We start from the raw sequence: 26,490 nt of genomic DNA, 5'->3' as shown, positions 1-26,490 counted from the left end.
TCTAACAGATATATTCCCTCTAAGAAAACCACGTGTTGTTACAGTCAACCAGACACTTTTTCCACTGCCAGCTCTCCAAAACATGAACACACACTATAAAAAATATCTACTAGTAAGGAATACACATTTCAAGAAAGAGGAAAGGTGCAGACTTGCACACTGCAGATTTATCCTATGATATCAGGTTTTTTTCCCCTCTTTTTCCCTCTTTTTTTAACACCTTAAAAATACATATGTAACATTCATGATTTCTCACCCATTCAGCAACAGTACTAACCAAATACTGCTACTGGCATTGACAGCTACCTAACAACTAAAAATACTAAAATTTGCTTAAAAGAAAATATCGTATTATTAAAAGTTTCAGTCCTAAAAACACAGGGTTTTTGCTACAGAACAAAAACCTTTACAGTATACTAGAAAGAAGGGGTAGAAAACATGATGATGGGAGAAAAAACAGACCATGCTGCTTTCATTCATGTAGTAGTGATGTCAGTGCCTGCAGTGGTAGTTGCTCTGACCTGTAGAGGCTCAAAGCTGGAGTGTTTGCACAGAAATCTCCTTCATAAAGGAACCTCTAGCAAATCACTAGAATACCCACACAAAAAGTCTTAGTAGGATAGTCAGGTCAAGGCATCTATACTGAAAAAGACTGAAAGGAGATGGGGAAGGGACAGGTGTCTTAAGAGAATAACATCTATCCATCAGAATCATAAGCAGTTTCCACAACAAGCATATTTGTGAAACAATCCAAGTCAGACTGCAGAGCCAAAGACAAACACATCTCCTGCACTGGTGAGGAAAACAACAGGATTAAACCTAGAGCCCAAGCTCACATTTTACAGCAGTGGGAAATGGCTTTGAAAAACTGACAAAAAAACTTAATCAAGCCACTTCCCCAAGACTTGCATACAGATAACAACTATAAATAGCTGGAGTAGCATTGTTTAACAAGCCACAGTAAAATGGTCCATGTCTGAAAATGGAACATTTAAATTTTTTTTCAAGTCCTCCATTATTACTGCAGTAGTTCTCCAGCTCAGCAATCAATTTTCTATATACTATTATCACCATACAGACTACAAACATGTTTTTAGTGTCCACACGTCATTTACTAAGAAGCTGAGAACAAGCAGAGAAACAAAGACAAAATACTGCCCCATGGCATGGAACTATATATTCCAAATTGTGTAAAAACACTTCTAGTTTTGGCGGGGGGGGGGGGGGGGGGGGGTGTGGAGGGGCAGACTAAGAGGAGGTTTGGTAATCTTTTTTTCATTTGCAAGACTGAAGAAATAGAGTATCTTATTACTCTCGGCAGCTAGAAAATGGTGCCTGTATTTCAGTAAAATAAAGCTGTTGACGTGTGCAATTGTGGTCATTATTAGGGCGATCACGTTGTTTTCATTCATTCATTCAGGATTTGCTAAAGGATGTCAGCTTCTGCAGCAGCAGCTGGCTTGACCTGGAGGAGGGGGAACGAATTCTTTGCAGTGCATACAGATTACAGGGTGCATTTCTCGACGGACCGTTTATGATTTTATACACTGCACTCATTAAACCAAATCAAGCTCTGTGACGCAGTTCACCAGGAGGCAAGCTCAAACAAGTTTAATGACAGAAAAGTCATTCAGTACTAATTTATAGTCTGATTTATTAAGGCTAAAATAGCCCATAGATGAAGAAGACTGAAACCACTTTCTAAAATTAAAATTTCCCCTCCAATAAAAAAAAAATAATATACATTAACAAAGTACTTCACAGCTTTGCAGTATTTTTCTGGCTTGCAGGTAACTGCCCATATTCCTCCCTCTTCAATACACCTTAAGCATAGGTTTTATACACTGCACCACTACAATGTTTTCCTCCAGGTTCCCATAATTAAATAATTTACTGCTCACCATCATCACGATCACTACCCATACACACAGATATTGTGGTTTTGCTTAGTTTTCCATTAGCATTTTCCAAAGGTCTAAGATGCAAAAGGGAAATCGACATCTAATGCTCCATACAGCCAGAAAAAAATAGGATCTTTAGAATTTTAAATAGAGCTTGAATGAATCAAAACCACAGAAGCTCAGTTCATTTTCAAGCACACAAAACTCTCTGCAGAAATAGACTCTTTTTGAAAAAATACATTACAAAGTATCTCTGGTCAGATTATAGCACAATCAATTAGGTCATCTGCATAAGCAGATGCATAGGGCAAATTAACTCCATTTGTAACTGGCAGTGACATTTTGCTCATTTGTGAAATGCTGCCCCGACCTAGGACAATTCTGATGACATCTGCCCAAGTTGCAAATACTACAGACAGCAAGGGTTTACTACACATAAAAACTGAAGAGGAAAGAAGGTAAGATTCCACTGCTACAACACACGCTGGCACCCAACACAGACCACAATTTGCCACAGAAATCACACACAGTAAAGACTTATGGAAGGGACAGAAAAAGCAAGTGGTATCGAACCACAGAAAGCATTCCCAGGAAGAGATGATGTGTGATAGCTGATAGCTACAGCAGGACAACATAAAAAGTGCATTTAGTCCAATTCATTCAACTGCTCAAGTGATGGGGGAAGGCAGAAGGGAGTGGGGGAGGTAAGATGGCCACTGCCACTTTAACAGATTCAATAATTTAAGAGACAACCTGACGCAGGTTAAGCCGGACTTGCTGGGAATCAATTTTACATTTTAAACTTTACAGGCCTATTTTGGCTACATGGTGGTTGGTTTGCAGTGGGTTTTGTTTGGTTGAGTTTTTTACAGTCTCAAGGATTCAGTACTAAATATTACAAGGAGACAGACTTGTTTTTAAGCACCTCAATATGGGAATTTCCTTGTTTTGGAGCCTGCGCTTGGAAACATCACATCTCTTAACCTATGATCTTACAAAAATGCAAGACTTTTAAGAAACCGAGCTCTGCAGAAAGGAAGAGCATTTGAGGCTTGGTTTTAACACACACTTCAGAACTGGGTTGTGACACCCCAGATATAAATCTAACTCATTATCACCCTTACTAGATAGTTACAGCTGGAGACAGGGAAGCGGGTTAATTTTAGGTTCGTTTCCCTATTACACACCTCCGCTGCCAGAGCCCGAGGCCAAGGGTAGAAGCGGCAAGAGCACCGCCGTCGGAGCCCCCCCGACAGCTTCTGCCCCCCGGGCAGGGGAGCCGCCGGCGGCTCCTGAGTTCGCCCCCGCGCCGCTCCTCCCAAGGCCGGCGCGGGGGGCGGTTTTCCCAGGAAGGATTCTCACCTTGCCCGAGAAGGAGGATGACATTTCAGGGGTCGTCTCCCCCCAACGCGGGGCAGGGCGGCGGGACGAAGAGCTTTTCCCCCCGCTTCCTGGCAAAGCAAACCTGGGCACGACACCTGCCCCGGGGGTGGGGAATTTAGGGCTCGCCCTCGCCCCCCGACCCGCTCCCTAAGGCTCCGGCTGGGCTCCTCCCGTCGGGCCGGGAGTTCCCCGGTGTCCCACCCCCGCTGGCCCGGGGGGAAGGCAGAGCGCAGCCCAGCAGCAGAAAGCACACAGCCCAGGGTGCCCGGAGCCTGGGCGGCCCCAGCCCGGTCAGCATCCCCGCGGGGCAGGGAAGCGAGACCGGCTTTCTCCTGGTGCTTTACCTCTGTACACCGGGGAGCTGGGGCTCCGTCTCTCAGGTGAGCTGCTCCTCCTGCTGCCGCCGCTCTCCGGCGACCGCCGCTGCCTGCCCTTCACCCTGCCCGGCTCCGCTCCGCCGCCCGCCGCCAGCGGCGGCGTCGCGCTGGGCGGCGGTGGGGGGCTGCCTCCGCCGCGACCCCCGCCGCCCCCAGGCCCCGTGTTGCTGCCCACCGAGGCGGATGGGGACCGGGTCGGGCTGTGCTGGTTGCCCCGCAGGAGCTGGTACGGGACGGTCGCTCGGATAGGCTGGAGCAGCCGGCTGGTCCCCGCCGAGCCTCCCCCGGCGCCGTTACCGGGGCCCCCGGCTGTGCCGGCGGTGGGGGACCCGGCGGCGCCGCGCCTCATCCTCTGCGGCGGGGGCTGGTGGTGGGACGGGGGGGTTTGCGAGGAGCTGGACGAAGACATAGCGGGGATGCGCAAGACCCCCCCCCGGGTCACTCGCTCCGGTGGCTGCGGGGGACCCGAGCTCTGCCCCCAGCGCCCCGCATGCACCGGCCGCGGGGAGAGGAGGAGGGGAGGAGAGGAGGGAGGGGGCGGGGCGGGACAAGCACTGCACGGCCCTGGGGAGTCTCCGCGCCGTCTGCCCAGCTGCCCCCGGCGCTTCCTATCGGCGACGGCGGCTGCTGCTTCCACGCCGGGCTCTGGCCATCGCTGCCCGCCCCAGCGTCGAGAGCACCGGGGGCGCTGCCGAGCCCAACGGCCGCTCACATCGTACAGCGCTGCCGGCTCAGGGCGGTCGGCGGCAGAGCACGACGAAGGGACACGCAGCCGGAGCGGGAAGGATGGAGAGGGGGGGAGGCGCTCGCAGCCAGCTCTTGCTCCTGCCCCCGCCGGCGCCCGGGAGCCGCTACCAGAACCATCCGCTCCCCACGCCGCCCGCCCTCCGAATGGCACCGCGCAGCCCCAGCGCCCGGCCGCGACGGGCAGCGGCGGCGGGCGCGCGAGCCCATTGGGCGCCACCGCGGCACCAGCGCGGGCCCCATTGGCCAGGGGCCCTGTCGCTCGTCGCTGCCGGCCAATGGGAGCGGGCGGCGCGGCGGAGGTGTGGCGGCGGCGGAGAGGCGGGCCGGGGGAAGTGGGATGTGGCGGTGGCGGCAGGGGCGGGCTCGGGATCGCTGGGATGCGGTGCCCGTCGGGGGAACGCTGGGAGAGCAGCCCTGGTGTGCGCTCAGGATGCGCTTCTGACTTCAAAGTGGACTTTACGGGGTGCCAATTTAACGCTGACTTAAAGAGAGGCAGTGCTCTGGATCGAATCTTGTGCTATCCCTATTTCCAGGGGACTGTCGGCCTCTTCACATTTACTCCACTCCCATGCAGGGAAGGCTCAGAAACAGCCAGAATTTCTCGCAATGAAGTCTGTTCACGTCCATCAAACCTTGACAGTATTTCTACTTTCGTTAAAAAATCAAGATGTTCTTCAAAATCTAAATAAGTGTGGTTTTGTCATTTCCTATAAGCGTATATAGACTATTACTCTGTTTTTTCCTAATATGCGTCCAAAAACACTTCTTGGAGAATGTCAAGAAGAAAAGAAAAAGTTTTACTGTGATATTTTTAGCAAGTGCTTTTGTTCTAGGAAAAAGAGCTGCCATTAGATGAATTCATAACCTGAAACAATGAGAAACAAAATGAAGGTTAGGATGAGTAGTTTAATAGCTAAGAAAATAAATGGCTGTGAGATCAGAAAGATAAGTTGAGCTGAGTCCATCAAGAAAACAGTGCTTATTTTGGATCTGATGCAAATAGGATGCTAATGGAGGAGAAGGGAAAATGCAGGGAGTCTTGCTATGTGGAGGAAGTCAGCTCAGTGATGGCCTCTCAGATTCAAACAGGAGAACCAAAAGGACATGGAATATGCATTGAAGTAGAATGTTTAACAAGATACACGCTCTGATTTTAGATACCACCTACCAATCCGGAATCAATTAAAAGTGCCACAGAATTAACTATATCCCTTGTACCATTTTCTGATTATATAACAAACACTCATTTTTTGTTTTGCACGCTTCAGATTACTGCACTTATATACTTCCAAAGCTGTCCATAGCTATCTTTATCCCTTGGTAGCACAGGAATCAGTCGATAGTCCCAATGAGAAACCGTATTCTTGGAAAATGCTTCTATTCATGGGCTGTTAGCAAGACTTTGTTTGCACTAGCACCATGTGACGCAGTCACCGTGGTTATGTTACAGAAAGGGTTGGAATAATACACCGCACATCCACGTGAACGTGCTCAGTCAATAATGCCACTTGTATAAATTAATTTTAAGAAAAATCAGCAACCATGTTGCATTAGTTTGGTCTTTTTGTTTTCTGCTAGCATGAAACAAATTTGCTTGTAAATCTGGGCTGTAGAGATTTTTTTCCCCCCAAGGATTTTGCACTGTGTTTAATCACAGCTATGAAGTCCATCCAGTTTATTTTTTTTCTGCTTCATTGCACTGGGCTTAAAATGAGTGGAAAGCACTCACCTGTAGTAGCCATCTGCCAAACAGTAATATCAGCAGTGTTTTAAATACTAAGCACATTTTCCTATATCTGTGCCATTGTCAGATAACATTGCTGATACAGTAGTGTCTTACAGACACTATGAAAAATCATCTGGTGTCAGCTGAGAAAGAAAGTACACCTTTGACTAACAATAGCTGATACATTCCAGCTATTGCCAATGCTGAGGGTTATGTCAGACTAAAATAAGGATGAACTAGTGTAACTCTTGAATTTGTCTGTTTAAATACTATTTTACAATGGCTAAATTTTAGAATTTCCATGTTCTTGCATCGAACAAGCAAGGTATTTGGATAGGAAGAATGGATGCGTAAAGACAAGGTAAATGTCTGACAAAGAAAATCCCACCAGCCCCAAAACAAGAACACCCACACGCACCCCAAACCACAGGGCATATCAGTGTAAAATATCAGTAGCAAGTCTTCCTTCCCAAACAAGCTGAGGACCATGCCACAGCCTTACAGTCCAAACTGAATCAACACTCACTTTCCTTCACAGCAACTAGAGAAGAAAAGATCCACTTCCAGCCAAACTGTTACCAGGCACAACAACAGCTGTACTGGGGAGAATTTGCTCCTCAAAAGTTATTTTCATCCTAATTCCTTCTAAACTAGAGTTAGCATACATGTTACAGCACCATGCCATGTGCCTAGGAAAAAGTGATTTCAGAAAAGATGAAGAGAGTATTCTTCTAGAAGACAGTATTTTAAAGTGGGCTACCAACTGTTGATTTTTTCACTGTTTTTCATCTAGGTTCCAGATTAGTGCCCTCAGGGAATGCCACTGCTAAATAATACCAAAAAGATATTACAGGGAAAGTGAAGTAAAAACTGAGCTTCTATCAGAATCTTCATATCTTTCAAAAACTCATGTTTGTCTTAAATACCCTTTTCAACTTTTCAAAAGCCACGTTAAAGGCATTGTTCACTTCTCTTTACCAGTTTAAGGAAATACCTTGTCAGCTGGCATGTGCTTAAGGGAGTTTATACTGGAGGTAACAGGTATTTCTGAATCTTAAATCCTTCTGGGAGACAAGGACATCCTTAACACAACTTCTGGGAGAGGCATCCTTAGAGCAGTGGAAATTGTACATCACAGCAAGAGCACAACAGCAATGGAGTGAACTTTAGGAGCGGGGCAGTGACAGGCAAGACTGAAGCAAAATTACTCACATCTCTCCTACTATTATCAGTTTATAATGGGTTCATCTTTTGAGGTCAGGAACAGATTTACCTGAGTGCCATGGGCCCTGGAAATTGAGAAGTTTTAAGCAGTCATTAGACACTATGCAATCCTAATCCTTATTTTGTTCCTACTTGAAGGTTTTAGAGAGGGCAAACTCTTCAAATCTGGACATAACTTTTGTTTCTATGCACTTACCAGGGCATAAGGCCATCAATACTCTGCTCCCAGTGTATCTACCCACTTGTTTCATTATTTTTATGTCTCTCTTACCTCCTTCTATGTTTTCTTTACTGCCCTTTCCCCATTCCACTTGTAATCAAGTCCTTTGTGACTGTCTCTGAGGTATTCACACAGCATCTAACATGAAACAGTAATGAGAAAGGGTGCATTTACCTTCACGTATGTTCACGTCCATTCCCTATGTTTCTCTTATTTGTAACGAATATACAGTTGGGAATATTACATTTGGGAAGAGACAAATAACAAGAAGAAGTACTTACATCACAGTAATATTCTGAAGGAGATGATGACCAGAAAACTAGTTTTCTGTGGCAGAAAACTAGAACAACCCCTAATGACCCAAACTGCCACTCTCAAATGACAAAACTGAGGCTAAAACAGGCTTGCCTCTGTGGACTTGGAGCATCCCTAGGCAGGAATGGGAACATCACCTGTAGTAAGGGCCCCTATGTGAAATGGAACTGCTATCTGGAGCTGAGCAGCTCTGCTGAAACAGCAGTGGCCCATTTTCCTAGAAAATACCTGTCTCAAGCTGTGGAGATGTTGGTTTCGTTCTTGGCCTGTTTTGCCTTCAAACAAAGTTCTAGCTAGAATAAGACAGTAATGGGGAAAAAATATGTATGGAATTATTTTTTACTATGAGGATTTTTGACAGACAGATACTGCCTTCATCAACCACACTCCATCTTCTCACTGCTCCCAAATGTTCAGTGGCACAGATATGATCTCCTCAGATCAGCCAAGCACTCTCTATCCCCAAGCCTCTTGGGAATTACCTTGCATTTGAGCCCTTGAATTCTCCAGGGCTGCTGATACAACATTATTCCCACTGCTGCCTTTGTTGGTACTAGCCAGGGATGAGACTTCCAACTCATGATCACTTTAAAGTCTCTACACCCTCAAGTTATCTTCCAAAAACAAAAGGAAACTGACTACTGAGGATTCTTCTTAACACTGCTGATCATCCAATTTAGGGTCAAGCATGTGGTCAAGTGTTGGGTTTCTTTTTCTCGTGTCTTTTTTTCCTGGATATGGGGAAAAAGCATTAAGTAAAGGGCAGTTAGACCTATGGTCCAACAGTATTTATACTAGGTCAAATTTACTCACTAGGTCAAATTTATGAATACTCAAAACTTCAGAAAATTTCATAATCAAGTTTACAGTCGAATTTCAGCCAGAAGGCATTATAGTACTTTCTTTTTAGTCAAATGCTATTGTTAACATTATTTCATTCAGTGCAAAGGATTGTCGCTAGGAGTGCATAATGAACAAGCCAGGAAACTACAGAGTAAGAGCCAGCTGTAAGATTTTCCCTTAAGAAAATTGAATACCATTTTGGATGACTGTCTTTTTTTTCCTATCTACCAGAAGTCTTTTTGTGATACTGAATAACTCACTTAAACCAGAACCTGCCCATTAACATTACCTTTGTTATAACAAAGTCTTATCTCATCTGGAATCAGACCTACTTCTACATTCTCTTCTCTTCTTCAGGAAAATAGGCCAACCACTTTGGACTTTTGAATTATGTATTCCTTAGGCGTCTGCTTTAACATAAAGGCAAACATTCAACCCCCAGCTAAAATCACCAAACCTTCCTTCCAGCTCTGCATTTAGTCTGTTTTTCTTTCTATTCATTGGTACAAGTGACTCCGTTCAATGCTTTCCTTTAGCTAGCAAGTTAACCATGTCAGACCGTATCCCAAAACTCAGCTGCCTGCTGAGTTTTCTGCAGGCAGCAATCCTGCCCTACATTACTATTCTGAGTTTGATTACTTGACTCAACCACCATCTCCATCTCCCTTCCCCAGTTCATAATCTGGAAAAAAGTCTGATTTGCACAGCTGGGGCTAAGCTCAAGTTCTTTCAAATGAGGAGCTGAGGGATCTTGCAGGTTTATTTTCCCTCTTTTCCATTTTTAGGCATTTGGTATAAGGACACTTTTGGACAAATATGTGTTGTTGCTATTCTCCAAAGTGAAACTGATTGAAACAAAGGTAAAATGGCTGGTATTCCCATAACCTGCCATGTTAAATGTAGTGGACACTTCTAGCAGTTCTTTACTATAATTTCCCTTGCCAGTCTCTTATCTAAAACATATAATAACAGATACAATAAGATATAATAATAGCAAAATAATGCAACACTTCATGTTTACATAACAAAAGTTATTATTCCTTAAAATAGCTTCATGCTACATCATAGAACCATCTGTGAGGGAAAAAATGTTTTCAGAGTACTTAGGTGCTGTGTATTATGCCCAGCAGTAGCATCTTTAATGGAAAAGGTAGAAACAATAAGCAAATGCCAGTAGCAATTTGAATATAATGATACTGTTATATCTATTACCATTCACACCAATATCATAAAAGAAGGGAGAGCACCATTTCATGTGAGCAGTTACCTTGCTAAGGATATTAGGAAAGCACAAATGTACTGTATAGTACTTTGATTTATATGATATTAAACTTTTTAAATGAGCAGCATCCCCCTAACAAGATAGATTTGAAGTCATTGTGATCCATTAAAACAGTAATAAGTGTCTGATAGCAGAGTCCCTGACATCTTTCTATTAAGATTTCTTGATTTGGTCTGTATGTTGGTTTTGTTTTTTTTTTTTTTGAACTGCATTAAGCATGAATGCCCCTACCACACCAGTGTCTTAGCTGTCAGATGAGTGCTGGTGTTAATAAGGGTACATTTTGACAATACTGGTTTAAAAGGCAAATCTGAGAGTTGGGGAACTTCAACCTTCATTTCAGAGAGTCCTTTTCTGGGTTGCTTCTGCCCCTCTAGTTATCCTACTTCACTGTTTCTGACAAATAAAGCCTTGTTCACGACCTTTCTTTGCAGGCACAACAAACAGGACTCAATTTTATTTGGAACTTATCATCACTATTCCTTTACCAGCTAAATGGGATGCTGTTGAGTGACAAGGTGGACTCCACAACTACTACTGGGAGGTAAACACGCTATGAATTTTCAAAGCAGGAGAATAGTCTCCTTTTAAATAGATTTTGCAGCGCCTGGTAAAAATAATAACAATAAAATGCATTAGAGAGACACATTTTTAAAATTTTAGGGCATGCTACTCTATAAGCAAAGTATTCTTTATAAGAATGTTCCATTCTGTGCATACAACAGGTTGTGGGGCCAGAGCAGAGTCGCAGAGTCACAGCACTGAGTCAAAATGCTGGAAATAATTAATCATTTCCAAGTAGGTAATATACTGGCCTGTAGAAACAAATATTTATTTGTAAATGTGGTTTGTTGGTGTGACAGCTGTAAAACAGGCTTTAGGAGTTTGCCTAATGCTAATTTACAATACACTATGCTAAATACAATAAAAGTGCATTTACATAACAGTAAGGAATGAACCTGTAAAAGCAAGGAAGTGTACAGTTAGCTTAAAAGTGTTCAGTTGAGGTAGCACGATATTTAAGTGAAATACATTATGCATTTCTGTTTTAACTGCATGTTTCCTTGGATTTCTGAGTCCGTGTCAACAGCTTCAATTGCATTTTAAAGCAAGTTTAGGGATGTGAATTTCCTTTGTCTCTTTTACATCCCAAAGTAAAATATAATGCAAAACTTCAGCATCCTTAAAAGAGAAAAAAAAAAAAAGAAAGGGAGCTGCTAGTAGGTCCTCAGCAGCTGGAATAATCTCCCACGGGGAGAGGTGGAAACCTTATTCCATGAGTCATTTAATACCGAATAAACAAAGCACTGGAGAATAAATTGTAAGGCATGAATTTTTTTTTTTTATTGTTCATTGACAGAGGGAGGGCTATTTGACGTAATGGAGCTTTTCCTTTTTAAAAATTCTTTAGTAATAGAAAGTGTGGGCAATGTTACAGATATAGTTTATTTCTCATTGTCACTTTGGCCCTTACTGTCCTTGTAATAAAGGCACAAGTAACTTTAGCTCCTGGACGCTATGAAGTATGCAAGATCAAGTCCTCAAGGGCTGCTGAAATGCAGGATCCTCTTAGGCAGGGCCCCTCACTTGATGTCATTTCATAGTGGCTTAATTACAGTTCCATAAAAGGTTTTGCACACCCAACTATCACAGCTCCTGCTATTAAATGCTGTGCTTTAGTGACAAAGCTCTGAGGAAGGCAGCTGAGTAAGCTGTGTATGCTGGCATAGCGTGCTCTTGGTCTCCAATGGAACCCAGTGGAATCCAGGACTGATAGAAGGCAACAAACAACCCCCTTGCCTCGCGCAGAGCCTGTCTGTAATCAAATATAATTATGGAATCACTACCAGTCAGAGCTGTTATAGTCTTGCCTGTAATCAAGAACAGCATTATTGCAACATTTATTACTCTCAAAAGTACTCTGAGATTTATGGGTCCTTGGAAAGAAAAGCATTGTTTGGCAAATCTATCTATAAGCGTTATTTGGCCATAAAGAGAGTTTTTTCTCTGATAGATCAGAGCAGTTCCAATGAAGCACATCTACTGGATAATTTCTTCAGATTCTTTTTAGTCCTAAATGACAAGAAAAGCACACATGTTACTTGAAGAAATTCAAACTTCTATTTGCAGCCAAGTAGATGTAGACAGGCATTATTTCTCTGATGCTCGAGATACAATGTAACCACTGCTGGTGGAGATAGAACATTCCAATAAACAGTGGGAATCAGTGTCATCATGCAGAAACCAAACTCTTTGATGCAATTGCTCAGTTATTATACACCCATGATGAAAGGTCTCAAGGGGAAGACCTTCCCCTATAGTACTGAGCTATGGCTTTGGCTCTACCAATAAACAGGAATCTTAAACAGAAAATGTATCTGGAAAAATGATGATATGTGACATAACTCATAAGGAGTCTAGAAAAAGGGAGTAATAAGTGCAGTTGATCATGCAAGGGTAGAAGAAGCAGTATCTCTTAATTTTGGAAAGAAAAGCAAAAAAGAATTTTTTTAGTGATTTCTTAGCCCACAAGGAGACAGAAGAAAGCTGTATGTTCAGAAGTGGATGTGGGTGGGAAAGCAATAGGTGAATAAAAAGCTTGTTACCTTGAAAATTTTACCTCAGAAGGTTTGGAAACCATTAATAAAACCACCTCAAAGCTCCCCAAGGAAACCACATTTTCTTCTCCAAGTTACATAGGTGATCTGTAGAGTTGATCTGGAGGACACAGGAGCTGATGCAGACAACTCCCCATACCAAGCCTCTGAGGTTAGGAGAGTCAGCTCCTCTGTTTGTGTGTGTGGTGACAGTTCTGCCAAATACTTTTCAGATACAGCAGCTTTATCACTGAGAAGGATCTGGGCTGCCCTGCAAAGATAATCCTCCCAGTGGTGTGTCAGCCTCAAAGAAGGGTGTGATTATCATTCCAAAGGAGTGTAATGTGAACCTGTGCCTCCCATTCAGCCAAGTGATGGCTACATCAAGTAGGCTTCTGCTCTTTACTCACTCTTTCTTTGTTTCTTCTCTTTCTTTCCCTTTTTTTTTTTTTTCTTCCAGCAAACAACTTATCTTCATATTAACTTCTTTTATTATGTACATTTAAGATGTCCAAAGAGTGAGCTGATGTTCTAAGGCACAGTGGCCCTTAGAAATGGATCTCTTACTAGACCATCAGCAGAGTACTAGGTGGATGAGTTTCTCATCTTGGGATGCTTGGAAATTTGCTGGTTCTGATTAGCATTTACAAAGATAGGGTTTCTCTGCAAACAGAGTGGTGGAGTCTTTTCACAGTACTTTCAGCTCTCCTAAGCCTGCTGTTTCAAGATTTTGCTAGCAGCTCTGGCCTGGGACACACGAAGCTCCAGGCCCGATGTAAGGATGACTCACCCCTTTGATTGAACAGGTCTTAGAGATGGATGTTGTCTTTTCTGTCACTTCAAGAAAGAAGGTCTTCATATAGTGAAATCAGGTGTCTGATCTCCCAGGTCTCCTGAACTCATGTGTATCCGTTTGTTGTTCGTTTGGTTTTTTTTTCCCCCCACAGGAAGGACAAGCAAATCAAACGGCAGATGGGTGAATAGCCATCCTCTAACCATATTGAGTGGTACTTATTCATGGGTCATAATCCAGAAATAATTGTTTGTGTTTGTCTGGGTTCTTGTTGTGGTCTTGCAGCAATGATTGAGTTCAGCCTGGAATTTAGTACACAAAAAAATACAGACAAGTAAGGCTGACAAAACTCAAGATTAAACTAATAACTAATGCATGACAACAGCAAATGAGCTTGATCTTTAAAACCAGAAAATTTTCTGTTCCAAACTTCCTTTCCCCACTGCAGTCTGCATAAAGGAAGAAGCAGAGGCAGCTGCAACCACGTCAGCTTCAGAGATGGAGCTCCCAGTAGTCAGTCTGTAAGAAAACACCTGGCTGGCCTTAACGAACATTATTTTCTAGAATGTTCCCAGAGCTCTGCTGGCAGGGAAATATACATGACTTGTAAGGGAGAACATAAAGAGGCAGTTCTCCAACAGCACATGGTTTGACTTATAAAAGCTTTCCTTACGGGCAGAATTAATTATATATCATAAAGATCTGTTATATATTCTGTTTATACAATTATAAAGCATTATGGTTAATTAGTTGTGGTACAGACTCCCGGAGCAGAATCTGGTTAGAGAATAAACAAAATGCTCAGTCAGCTGTGACAGTGGTTAACAACTCACACTTTCATATCACCTTTCACACTTAACTCTCTTGAAGTGATTTATGTTATGCAATCCAGTGGGCTTGACCTTTATGTATTTGGTAATTTTTTGGTTTATATAAAATTAGAATATGCTGATCAGAAATAATCTGAGATTCTCACACCTTTAAGAAATTAAATTCAAAATATTTGCTAACCAACTTTATTTCAATTGTTTTCTTACCTATTAGTTACTTGTGATCCTATTATGTCTGGCATTGCATATACACAGAAAATAAATACTTCTCCATCCCTTATTCTGTCCTGATATAGACAGTTTTGACTGACAGCAATGGGAATCCCTATCTACATCACTATCCTAAAAATAGGGGTGAAATCTTGATTGTGAAAATATATTGATAGAAGTGTTTGTTTGAAAACACACAAAGATTTGTTTTCAAGCTACATTTTTACAGTATTGCAGTGCTGTGAAATGAGTTGACAACAATAATGTATCAAACCATCTGACATCTTCAAACTTAATTACTTTTTTGCCATCACATAATTTAGCACTGAGTCTTATTGCTGTGCATGTGCTACTACAGGTGTCTGGGCAGAGTAAGTGTTTTTTGAAATCTCATCAGTGTCATGTGACTAGAGCTAAAAAAAATAAGTTAGTACTATTTGTCATTTCATGGGATATTGTACTGGTTACTGTGCATGCCCAAAAAGCACTTTTTGAAGCAAAAAAAAAAAACCCTTTGCAACATTTATAAGAGAAATTGAAGAAAAAAACCCACAAGATGGGAGCAAGAGAAGAAGAGAATGTATTTAGTATAGTCTAGATATTTATACTGTAAAATGTAGCACACAGTATTTTTAAAAATCTACAAATAAATGAAAACAAGCACTCGCCACTGAAAATGCCACAGCCTGATACCAATTCTGTTTCCTGAATCATGAAAATAATGGGACTTGAGATAACTTTGAAGACTTTTTAAAAGTCTGTTTTGGGCATAGTTTTCTAGAAGAAAGCCTGAAATATATATATGAAAGAACTTCTGATAGACAAAGATGTAAGGGCAACTGAAAATGGCATTGTCAGCCTGATACAACAAACTGCACAGTAAGATACGAGATAAGATTACAGATGAGTGCCCAATGGATGCTCCTAACTTCTATTCAAAAAGGCACTGAAGGGAAATGAGTGCCAGGAAAGGATACAGAGGGAGGCTGATAAAATCAGAGAGAAAATTCAGGAAGGTATCTTTACTTCAGTGTTTTAGGCTCAAGGGGAAATCAGGTATGGGAAATGAAAAGTGGAGAAGTTGCATTCTAGATATGACAGTTGCATTGACAAAATTGGAAGAAATCACCTAGAAAAACACGTAGAATACAAGAGCACAAGTAGAATACTAAGAGGTAAAAAAAGAGCCTGGTGAGGTATCTCTTGAAATTCAGGATGGATATCTCCCACAGCTGAAAGAAAGGTTAAGGAATTGGCAAAAATTTGAAAAATAAAACAAAAAAAAAAAAAAAAACAAAAAAAAAAAAAAAAAAAAACCAAAAAAAAACCCTTTCCATCTTTTCAATGATGAGCCAAGAAAGGACAATATTTCTGAGTCCCAGTATGAGCAATAACATCACAGGCTGTGGAGGTGGAAGGAGTCCTGAAATTTGGTCACATCCACTAATAATGGCCTCAAAAGAGCTGAGTGGGGTGTACGCAGCTGAAATTAAAGACAACTTGGGAAAATGTGAAGTTATCAGAAAGCCATCTGAAGTCATAGTTTCAGGCAATTATTTTATTTTATTATTTTATTTTAAAACTTATACACAAGAGGAAAACTCAGCAGAAATATGAGAGAAAAGTAGGTCAAATGTAGGATTGAAAAAAATATGGAGACAGATATCATTCTATGTATTCTGGGATATTAGTGAAGAGTTACAACAAACAGCAAACAAGAGAAGAAACCCTACAAGTAGAAAATTACAGGATTACTGGTAAAGAAGGAGGGGCAAAATGAAAATCTGATAAGAACTGCCAGGAAAAGAGATTGGGAATGAGAGAAGAAAGTGAGAGAGTGAATGAAAGGAGAAAGAACATGGATTTGTTAATTAGATCTTCTCTTGAAAAAGAAAGAACTGATACCATGGATAAGAAGAGGCAGAGGTGTGTGAAGCTGATTTCAGGATAATGTTATTTAAATTAAATGTTTGTATTTACAAATTAAACATACGTTTAGATTTTAAACGTGGAGAAGCTATTACGTCATTTGAATCAATATGACAGATATGTAAAAATTTATTGTGTAATTTGAATCAATGTGACAGATATGTAAAAATTTTAAAACTGTTTCCAGTCTCATGTCTGAAGTGAAAATAAGACTCAGATCCATGTACAGTGACAAAAATTTCAAATATTATCTTGAATTTGTGTAGGAATGGATTATTTTCCAAGCAACTTTCAGAGAGCCAGTTTTTGTCTTCTGCCACTCAGGAAATATGTGTCTGCGTAGATGAAAACAAGATGACATTTTCAAAATTATTGCTCCCTGTCAATAGTAATAATTGAGTTTACACAAAGAGATTTTGAAAATAAAATCAGAAGTCCTATTCCTATGCTTTATGCAAGTGGAAGTCCACTTTTGCTGTTAGTATTTTGCCAGCTCCCAGGCATTTATTTCCCCATTCCCTCAATAGTCCTGTGGATAAATAGCCCATAACTGCTGTGTAAATGTCATTATCTGCTTATCATTCTTACATTACTATAAATTAAGCTTCTTGCTGCCTAATTTTAGCAGTGACATGATCAAACATATGGAGCAGGGAGGATTTAGAAGCTCACCTTATCCATCCAATAGTCTGAAAACCTGGAACATATCATCCAGTGGAAGTTTAAGTTCACAGATAAATCAGCTTTCCTTCTTTCAAGCAGCAAGCTTTCCAAGGAAGAATTCTCATTAACAAATTCCCCTCAAACAGTTAATTACATTTCAATTTCTTTATTTTGTTGCTGTTTGCCATATATACAAGCTAGCTATGCAAAACAACACTAAAAATATCCCACTTTATTATATGCAAATAAAGAATTGTAATTGGCATAAGTCTCATAGAAACACTCAAGAACTTAAATAGCTGTACAGGAAGGACTTTGCCACTATGTAAAAATAACCATAAAGTTTATGAGAGCAAAGATCCCAATGGCTGAGCTTTTGCAATAGTAATGTGTGTAGGAAAAGCAATACATACATGGGTGGGATCCCTTTGGTCCTTTGATAGAGGGATTGGATTTGATGCATGGAATGGACATTGCTGTGACATCTGAGCGCCACATTAATACACACCTCTTACTTTTAAATGTTTACATTAGGCAGGTAGGCTTTTAGTATTTGTGTATTGGCTTTGAGTGTGCCTGTAGTCCAACACCATCTCTCTGAAGATGTCTTAGTGTTTGGAAAATCCCTGCTTTGCCCAGAGCTAGCACAGCCCTTGGCAGCCCAGCTCTATCCCCCAGCTTGCGTGGGCTCTTGGAGCCTCTGGCACGCAGCTTGGCAGCCACAGAAGTAAAAATAACTTTGCTTCCCTCCCACCGCCTTTCCACCCCAGTGCAGAGGGAAGGAAAGGATATTTAATGCTGAAACTACAGAGAGTTCAGGTAATAATAGCATTTTGGGAATAAATTATGAAGATACGCATATTTCAGGCAGTTCCAACCTGCCCCTAAATTACAGCCTGTAGTGCATCACTCCCCTACACACTTGGTAGAAAAGTACTGGGCTGAACCTACATGTAAACTAAAATTTAACATGTTCAAAAGTAGCATAAATTAAAAGTACAGAAAAAGCTGTTATAAGACATTTAGCTTTATCTTGAAACCACCATTTTAATTCAAGATGTGTAGCATACTCACAAGCACGCAGCAGCTCCAAAAATCATCCTCCAACATTCCAGTGTTTATGGGTGTGCCTTAATTAAAAGTATTCTGCCAAACAAGGAAACCTGACTCTTCAGGAGAAAAATATTGATTATATAAGGACACTATTACAAATTCATACAGATTCAGGAGAGAAAAGGATTTGCTTATTGTATTTACATGACAGGCTTTCAAGAAAAACAAAGAAGTTAGTTGATGTGCCAAATTCTGTTATATATCAGCATCAGCATATAAATATTTGGAAAGAGAAACCTTGATTTCAATCTACTGCTATCCTATAAATAGTAACGGTACATCAAAATTCTGGTGTAGTCCATGGCTGATTTGAGAAACAAACTTCTACAAGAAATTAATTGGATAATGAGAGTCAGAATTATGAGTTAATTTTTGTGTCCACATATCTTATTTTCTTCCTGAGTTACTGAGCATGTTACAGACATAGAGAAAATATGTAGCTATTCACACCAATAAAACATGTCAATGGACTTTCTACAAGAAGCTTTTTCATGTTTTCCCAAATCAATCCTAAATGGCTCAAACTATATATGATTTCTTAGAAGATGTCTATTTATAGTGATCCTGGTATGTTTACTTTGGAAAGACAAGGAAGTCCCAACGAAGTCTCACAAGGGCAATTCTGCCCTTTTGAAGTGTTTATTTTTGAGTATACTTATTGCTGATAGTACAAACTCTACAGTTGTCCCACTGCCTCCTTTTTTTTTTTTTTTTTCTGAATAGGTATTTCCTGTTTATCAGACAATATACTGAGATTATTTTTCACTTTTTGTGCAAGACAAATTACTGCTTTACACACAGTGGGCTAGCATGGATTATCATTGGGAACACAGTGTTTGCTGTATCTTAAAGTAAGTAATCTCTCTCTTCATTGGTTGTTTTACAATCACACCTAGAAGATCAGAGAAAGCTTTATCATGGTCTCTTCCTTACCTTCCAAAAAAAAGGTCCACCCACCTGGCCTCACTCCTATACTACCTGTTCTGGAACAATGTTTCAGTCTTGAAATAAAACACTTTGCATGCAATTATTTGCTTAAAACATATGTGACATGTGGGTTGACACACGTAGATCCACATCTGCAAGACAAGGTTAGACCTCACTGCACAGAAACTATCAAGGCTGATTTCAGAGGAGTGTTGCAAGAGGCAAAAGTTTGCTTTTCAATGTAGGAAAATCAGAATAGAATTCATCTTTGCAATGGGGCATACTCCATAAATACTTGTTAATATTGAGATGGCCTTTTTCTAATTATTTTCTTGATGAAGCTTTGTCTCCTTCTCACAATTAACTCTCAAATAAGTCAGATAGATCATAAATACAGAATCTACACATTGTAAGTGAAAAAATCATCTATGACACCACCTGAATAACACAATGGAACTGAAGGATTGACCTATTCCATGGTTTTTGGGAAATATATCAGTGACATGAAATTGAAGCACAGCAGAGCCCTTTGCACAGCACATAAGTGCTATGGTCCAGCTCACGGCTCCACCATTGCCCAGAATTCCCACAGGACAAGCACAGGGAGCAAGTGCCTGGGCTTCTCTCTCCCTTCTGGAGGATGGGGTTCCCCCTCACCAACCAAAGAATGGTCTGGGCAGGCAGGTAAGGACATGCCACAATAGAAAAGGCCATTTCTGGAAAGAGTAGGGAGTCAGAAAGTATTCCTCCAATCAGCACAGCTCACCCAGCTGATTCCATTCCTTTTGCAATGGAAGTGAATCTAAAAATTCTTTCTTACCTCTCTGGCAGCAGCTTTTACCCTGATAAGAGCAGCTGCATGTCATCTCTTATCAAGAGAGTGGTTGCTAGCCAGAAGACCTGGGTTGCTTCTTTCTGGTTTTAACTTTTAATTTTCACCTGCAGTGAAGAGATAAAACAAATTCCAGTTTAGCTTGACAATCCTGCTTGCACAGGTGTGCTGTAAGAATACCACTGTGGTGTTCAGCTGGGTGAATGTTTTAGATGACTACAGTAATTATCAAAAGTACTGGGTTTAGTTTCCCCTCACTTTAATCTGCATCAGATTTGCCAAATAGTTTCAGCTGGTTTTTTTACCTAGATAAATAAAGCTGGAGGAGGAAACAAAAGGACTTGTGCCTCCTTTGATGCAATACTTGGCACTTGAATAATGCAGAACTTGGGAGCTGTATGGCCAAGACCTTCTTCTTCATGAGATTATTTGAATTGAACTTTTTAATTTCCTATATAAATTAGTCCTTTAATTACCATGTTATATTCCTTTCTGGGATGAGGTCCCCAATCCCTGCTCCTGATACTGCTGTATTTTGTGAGTAAACATCAGGGTGGAGCAGCACCTCTAAGGGCAGGGCACAGGAAAGGGGAGGAGGAGCTCATGGTCATCACCCTGAAAGTGTCCAGCTGCACAATCTTCTGCCCTCCTCAGACTGGGATGGGAGGCAAGAGCCAGTGACTCTCCTTCTCTGCCATCATTCTTTCCATCCCTTTGATCATTTGGCAGTGGGAAAAATCATGAGGACCAGAAGTAAGGAGTTTGTGTCTTAGGGGGTGGGCTCTGACTGACCTAATATTTATTATACATTTTATATAGAGGGAGGATTCATTATATTAGAGGAAGAGTTATAGCAGGAGAGACTGAGGGAGATTCAGCTCCAAATATCCAGGTCCTTAAGGCTGAAGGATCCCTCTAAATTTAACCCAGTTTCTCACATCTCAGTGAGTGAAGCAGCATAACCATGCAGGTGTTCAGCAGGGGCTATCCCCAACTCCAAATTTCTGTGAACTGAGTGCTTTGATTCCTCTTGTTCTAGTTACTTCTGAATAAAACAAGCAATTTCCTGTCAAAAGTAACAACTTATCTGAATTGGGCCTTCTGCAGTTTTTCTGTTCCTCATGAAAAAAATGAAAAAATACTTTGGGTCAGTCTAAACAAAATGCCCCCTAATTAATAGCAATTAATTTGCACTCTAGAGAGTACAGAAAAAACCCTAGGATACAAAAGTATACCTAGATGATTTCTCTCTGTGTTAGTACCCGCTGTGTCAGTCAAGTTAGGCCATCTGTAACATCCTTGTAACCTACAATTTCTAGATTCCCATCCAGCTACACCTATGCCACTCCTTTGTTTCCAGTAGCATTAGATGGGATTAAGTGAAGAAGGAATTAAGCCTCCCAAGTTAATTAAAACATTGTTGATGATGACCAGGAAGGCATACTTTGCAGCTGTAGGTGGAGAGATGTAAGTGCTCAACATGGGGCAGTTGCGCCCTGGCTTTAAAGCTCCTAATCTATGAAAGAAAAATGCCTCTGGTTTCTCTTGGCAGTGTGAGCCAAACACAGAGTGAAGTGTAACTGCTTCAGCTTCTCCCAGAGGCTCCCATCCTCTCTTTCCTCTGGAGGCTCCATCTTCTCAGTCTGGTACTGTTACAACTTTAATAAGATCAATAATCTTTCTCGACTTCAGCAGCTTCATGAATTCTGATTAAGCTCCAGGACAGCGGCCGTGTATTAAGACTAATAGGCAAGAAGAAGACTTTAGTGTCTCAGTCCATGAAGCATGATAGTTTCTTCTTTAGGCAAACTGATATTGATTTGATTTTGGGTTTTCTCAGCGTGGCCTCTGTAAATAAAGTGCTAGCACACAGTACGCTCGCTCACTGTTCGACTCCTCTTCCCTGCAGACCGGTTCTTTCTGTGGAAGACTTACACTAATTGTTCCATGACTACTAATGTGTTTAATTAAGGCTCACGTGGTTAAGTCTTCAGTGAGAAAATTAGACATGCTTACAAGAATTAATATAGTAAGAAATCACAAAGGTGCAATCAGGAACAAAAAATGGGAATGGTCTCTAGCACTGCCTTTCAACAAAGCACCGGTGTGTGAGATTCTGCATGTCATTAAAATTCAATTAAGTATTTGGGGGAAAAAAAAGCCTGGCACTGACAGGATACATCATCTGACCACAGGAAGCTGTGCTGACAAAAATTCATAAAGTGGAAATTGGAAACCCATACTCTGAAGCTTTCCTGGATTAACAGTTTAATATCCAACTATGTAATATATAATTTATGAGAATTCTCTAATGTGATCTAGCCTTTCATATTTTGCAATTTATTATTCTTATTTAGGAAGGAGTGGAGACAAAACTAGTCTTTCTGATTTCTGGAGCCCTTTTTAATAATTTTTAATATACATCTTGTGGTAATTTTCCAAAGACCTGACCTTGGAAACTCCAGTTTTCAGTTCTCACTAGTGGGTTCATTTCAGCTTGATTCTTGGCCACTGTTTTCCTTTTGAAGATGGAATTTTTCAGGGAATTAGACATCTGGGGCAGGGAATGATGCAATTATGCAGAACTGTAGATAGAAGTATATTGTTGCTTCACTGTTTTTTATGGAAGTGTCATTCTGGAATGACTCCCGTTGTCAACTTTTGAGACTTCCTGTAGCCAGAAACAGCCACAAATCCTCTTTCCATATGCTGAATTACTTGTTTTCTATAGTCTTGTATACACTCTATGTTCCAAAAGTGGATCTTTTTATTGCTTATGGTCCTTCCGTGGCTACAGTAGTACCTAAGTATCTTGGTTTAACAACTTTATGGCTCTTGTGTATTTAAATGCTTTCATTTCTGCTGCTTTTTTTGAAATATATTATGTGGAAGAATATTCTTTGCAAATCCCATTTTTGTTTTTTAATATCTACTCCTAGTTGTAAGTATCCACTCAAGTAGGAGCCTTGAGAGATACGATACTTGCCAAAAATACCATATTTGGGAGTAAACTTACAGTGGAAAAAGAATAAAAAAATCATTAACATGCTTTATTTGGGAAGGAATCTTAAAAGTGCCTTTTAATAAATAGACAGAGAGGATAGTGGCCAGAGAGTATTAAAATATTGACTAGGCTAACAGGCAGTATCTTACTGTTTAAAAAAATATGCAGGAATGCAAGGAGAAGGAGCAGCTGGTGAGCCCATGTAAAAGGTGACCATGTCCTTCAGAGCAGTTACCTCTGCAGCTAGATTGGAAAGCAGATATCCACAGCCTTGGGGAATAGCTTGTGGCAGGATAAATATTCCACAAAGATGAGGCTAGGGGAAATTGAATTCAGAAATAGGGAAACTAAAAGTAAATGGAAAAGAACCTGATAAGGAAAAGTCAAAGAATAATCAGTGTGTGGAGACTAACAGAGTTTTTTTCTTCCAAGTTATTTCAATCAAGAAGCAAAAACTTCCTCTTCTAATTTCTATTTGCATTTTAAAGTAGTTACTCAAGGTATCTAGAAGAGGACTAAGCTGCTTCTGGTTGGTTCAAAGGTTACATAGAACGGGAATTAAAAACATGTTTGTTAAAAAAGTAAACTTCACTGAAGTTTGCTTTAAAGTTTCCCACACTGTTGCTCCAAGAACTGTCTAAGATTACTGTAACTGAAAAATAGAGGTAGTGGTGTGGGAAAGCTCAGTTTTAGGGTACTTCTGTATAGGTGTTTTTGTGCTTTATTTTTTTAATAATAGTAATTACAACAACAATAACACTCCAGTTGGTTGCCTGGGTCTTTCATACAGCAAGAAGAATAAAAAAAATTTAAAAACTTGACTGTACAAGGCTGAGTACTTACCACTACTTTAAAGTGACATTATAAGAGAGTGACTCTCGAGCTGGTGGTATTCTCACAGATCCCAGTATGACAACAAGTGGAAAGTTCCAGAAAGGTCTATAACAACACCATGGACAAAGATCAGGATCTAAATCTGACTAGCACACCATTACTTCGTGCACTCTCATTTGCAAGAACCTAGTTTATGGTGTTTGAGTACAATATTGCCTTTTTTCTCATTAACTCCTCATGTAAAGACAAAACAGCTTTGCCACTTATGCCAGTATGTAAAACAAAGGAAATTACCCTCTCTTTTGTAATGATTCACACATTTCCATCCTTCTCTGGCTCATGCTGCTTTACACATGCAACTGGAGGATTCCAGTAACCATGGAGATTAGGGATCAATAATATAATACTATTTATAAATTACCCATAGTCCAAATATCCTTTTGTAAAAGGGAAATAGGCAAGTGAGATCCAGGCAGCATGCTCAGTTTATTGTTATTTTCTAAAATCAAATGTGATTATACTTTCTGTGGGTGACTACCTTCCCATTAATAATGCTATTTTCAAATTGTTCCATGCAGTATGGATTAGGGGAGATGACTGTTTACAGGAGAAATATAAAGCCCCTCAGTATAGAAGCCATATAAATACAGGAATCATACAAAGCTGCATATATCAATATAGGAGTCCAAAAAGTTACATCTGAAGACTGCTTCTTTGGACCAAAGCCCTTAGTAGGCATGACCAGGCTGTGTTACATCTCATGGTGCTATTAGGGAAAAGGTTATAAAAGCATGTGTATCATGCACAAAACACAATTCACCTTCCTAATTGGTTTTTTTCAGTCAAAAAATACCCATCACAAAGCTCCCAAATGGTGGCTGTCATAATTAGAAGGTTATCTCAGATAGTGATGGTGAAGAACCTGGAAGAGGTTTTAAAACTTTATAGCTGCTTTGCCTATTGGATAGCTAAGATATTTTCCAACTAAATATTGTTTATCTTCCCCCTTGCTTTTAAAGAAGAAACTAATCAGTTTACTGAGAATATTTTCCACTGGAAAGTCAATAATCATCAAAATTTAAACTCTTCACATGCTTTACTATTCTGGTAACTTTCAACTTGCATGGAAAAGAGTAGTTTGTCTTGTCATTAAAATAACTTTAAATGTTTTGTTGTTTTCAAAATTACTTTGCCAAAAAATAATATTAAAAGTGGAAAAGACATGTTACATTATTTTACACTTATAAGGAATGTAAACCCAGAAGTGACCTGTTTTATGTTTCACTCCATGTTGAGTTTGTTTCCTTTCTATTTGGAATAGTAATTTTAAAAAATTAAAAAAATGCAACATCTGTCTCCACTACATTTACATTTACATTTGTATAAAAGGCAAAGTATGGAGAAATAAGAGAAATTTCAGAATAATTCGTTATAGTGTTTCATTACATCCAGAGAATGAAATAAGGTAGGAAACTAGAGAATATTCTTGAATAAAATTATTGTTATCTGATCTGCATGAAGAAGCTAAGAGGATAACTGATTTTATGACAAATCCCACTTTTGTAGCAATTACATAATTATTATGTAATTGCCATAATAAATCCCTGGTTTATGATTTCACAAGAACAACTGCAGCATCTCCTGAGCTCGAGTCTGAGCTTGCTGAGCTCTTGCAGTGAAATCCTGTTTAGACAGAAGGGATGAGTACATATGAGCATTTCGGCTCGGGACTTCGGCTCCACGAAATTCCAATTTACTGTGTTTCCTTTTCAATCCCAAAGTCATCTCAGGGCAGGAAAGCTGGTTTCCCTTTGGGTGAAACTAAACCAGGATATGTGATGTGGAATCCAGAGGACATTCAGCCCGTAGGGCAAGAGCAACAGCAGTCTAAACTGGAAATATGTGTGAGAGTGGGTGTTAAGCCTTTAGCCTTGCGTTTTTTACTCTATAGATCCATTCCCCTTGGGCAGCATTACTTGCTGTAATATGGACATGGCAAGTGAGAAGCACTACTGCTCTAAATAACAACAAAGTGTGGTACCCTGAGTGTCATCTTAAACTGACCTCTATTTAAGAGGATGGATAGGGCTCCAAATTTTCTGAAAACCTCCCATCCTCCAAAGATGCAACCCTCCTGCATGAATTTCAAAGCTAGCAATTCCATTACTTGCTGCTCCCACTGCATCCTTTCTCCTCAGGTTAAGGAATTGCCATTCCACCATGTCCACAAGTTCCCCTAGTGAGCAGCAGGTTGATCTGAAGTTTGCTCTGCTGCTTTCCAAGTGCCCAGAGGCATTGGTCCCGGTGGGATGGGAACGATTGCCAAGCATCTCTGGCCCAGGAGTGGCACTTCCACCGCATGTGGAGATTGCTCGGGGCTGCCTGAGGCACGGAGGGAGCCACAGGGTTGCTGTGGTGAACCCAAGCGTGTAGAACTTGTTTGCCCATGCCATCAGGCTTACTTCATCCTTCACTCTGAGCAACACCTGGAAACATTTGTTTTCTAATGGTATTTGGCTATAAACAGACTGTACTCAAATAATCTTACTCGAGTTGTTTTTCTTAAAACCATCATTTTGTTATAACCAGTTATATAAAGGTGGAATACATATCCTTCTGTTTAAACAGAGGAGGAAGGTGAGGATTTAATCCCAAGGATGAAGAGCCCCTCATTGAAAGCCATCAGACTACCACTGACTGTGAACTTTGGGAGGGGATGCTCTGAGATGCAAGAAGCTGT

At 40.7% G+C, this 26,490-nt stretch overlaps 1 protein-coding gene and 1 long non-coding RNA gene across 6 annotated transcripts in view; one reads left to right on the top strand and one right to left on the bottom strand.

Moving 5' to 3' along the window:
* Positions 1–4,533, bottom strand: part of GLCCI1 (glucocorticoid induced 1) — a 54,050-nt gene extending 49,517 nt beyond the window's left edge. For all 4 annotated transcript variants that reach the window (XM_053970398.1, XM_053970408.1, XM_053970418.1 and 1 more), the window contains exon 1: positions 3,629–4,533. In XM_053970398.1, coding sequence (XP_053826373.1) covers positions 3,629–4,070 — 442 coding nt within the window. In that variant the 5' untranslated portion in view covers positions 4,071–4,533. The remainder of the gene's footprint in view (positions 1–3,628) is intronic.
* Positions 3,521–26,490, top strand: part of LOC128803466 (uncharacterized) — a 45,449-nt gene continuing 22,479 nt past the window's right edge. The window contains exons 1-3 of one of the 2 annotated variants that reach the window (XR_008435726.1): positions 3,521–3,664; positions 10,453–10,562; positions 18,877–18,998. This is a non-coding gene — a long non-coding RNA (uncharacterized LOC128803466). Of the gene's footprint in view, positions 3,665–10,452; positions 10,563–18,876; positions 18,999–26,490 lie in introns of those variants that run through there. The other variant, XR_008435725.1, reaches the window with a different exon arrangement.

This window comes from Vidua macroura, chromosome 1 (genome assembly GCF_024509145.1).
Source record: "Vidua macroura isolate BioBank_ID:100142 chromosome 1, ASM2450914v1, whole genome shotgun sequence".
NCBI classification, from domain to species: Eukaryota; Metazoa; Chordata; class Aves; order Passeriformes; family Viduidae; genus Vidua; species Vidua macroura.
This window is presented reverse-complemented; position numbering and strand designations above follow the sequence as displayed.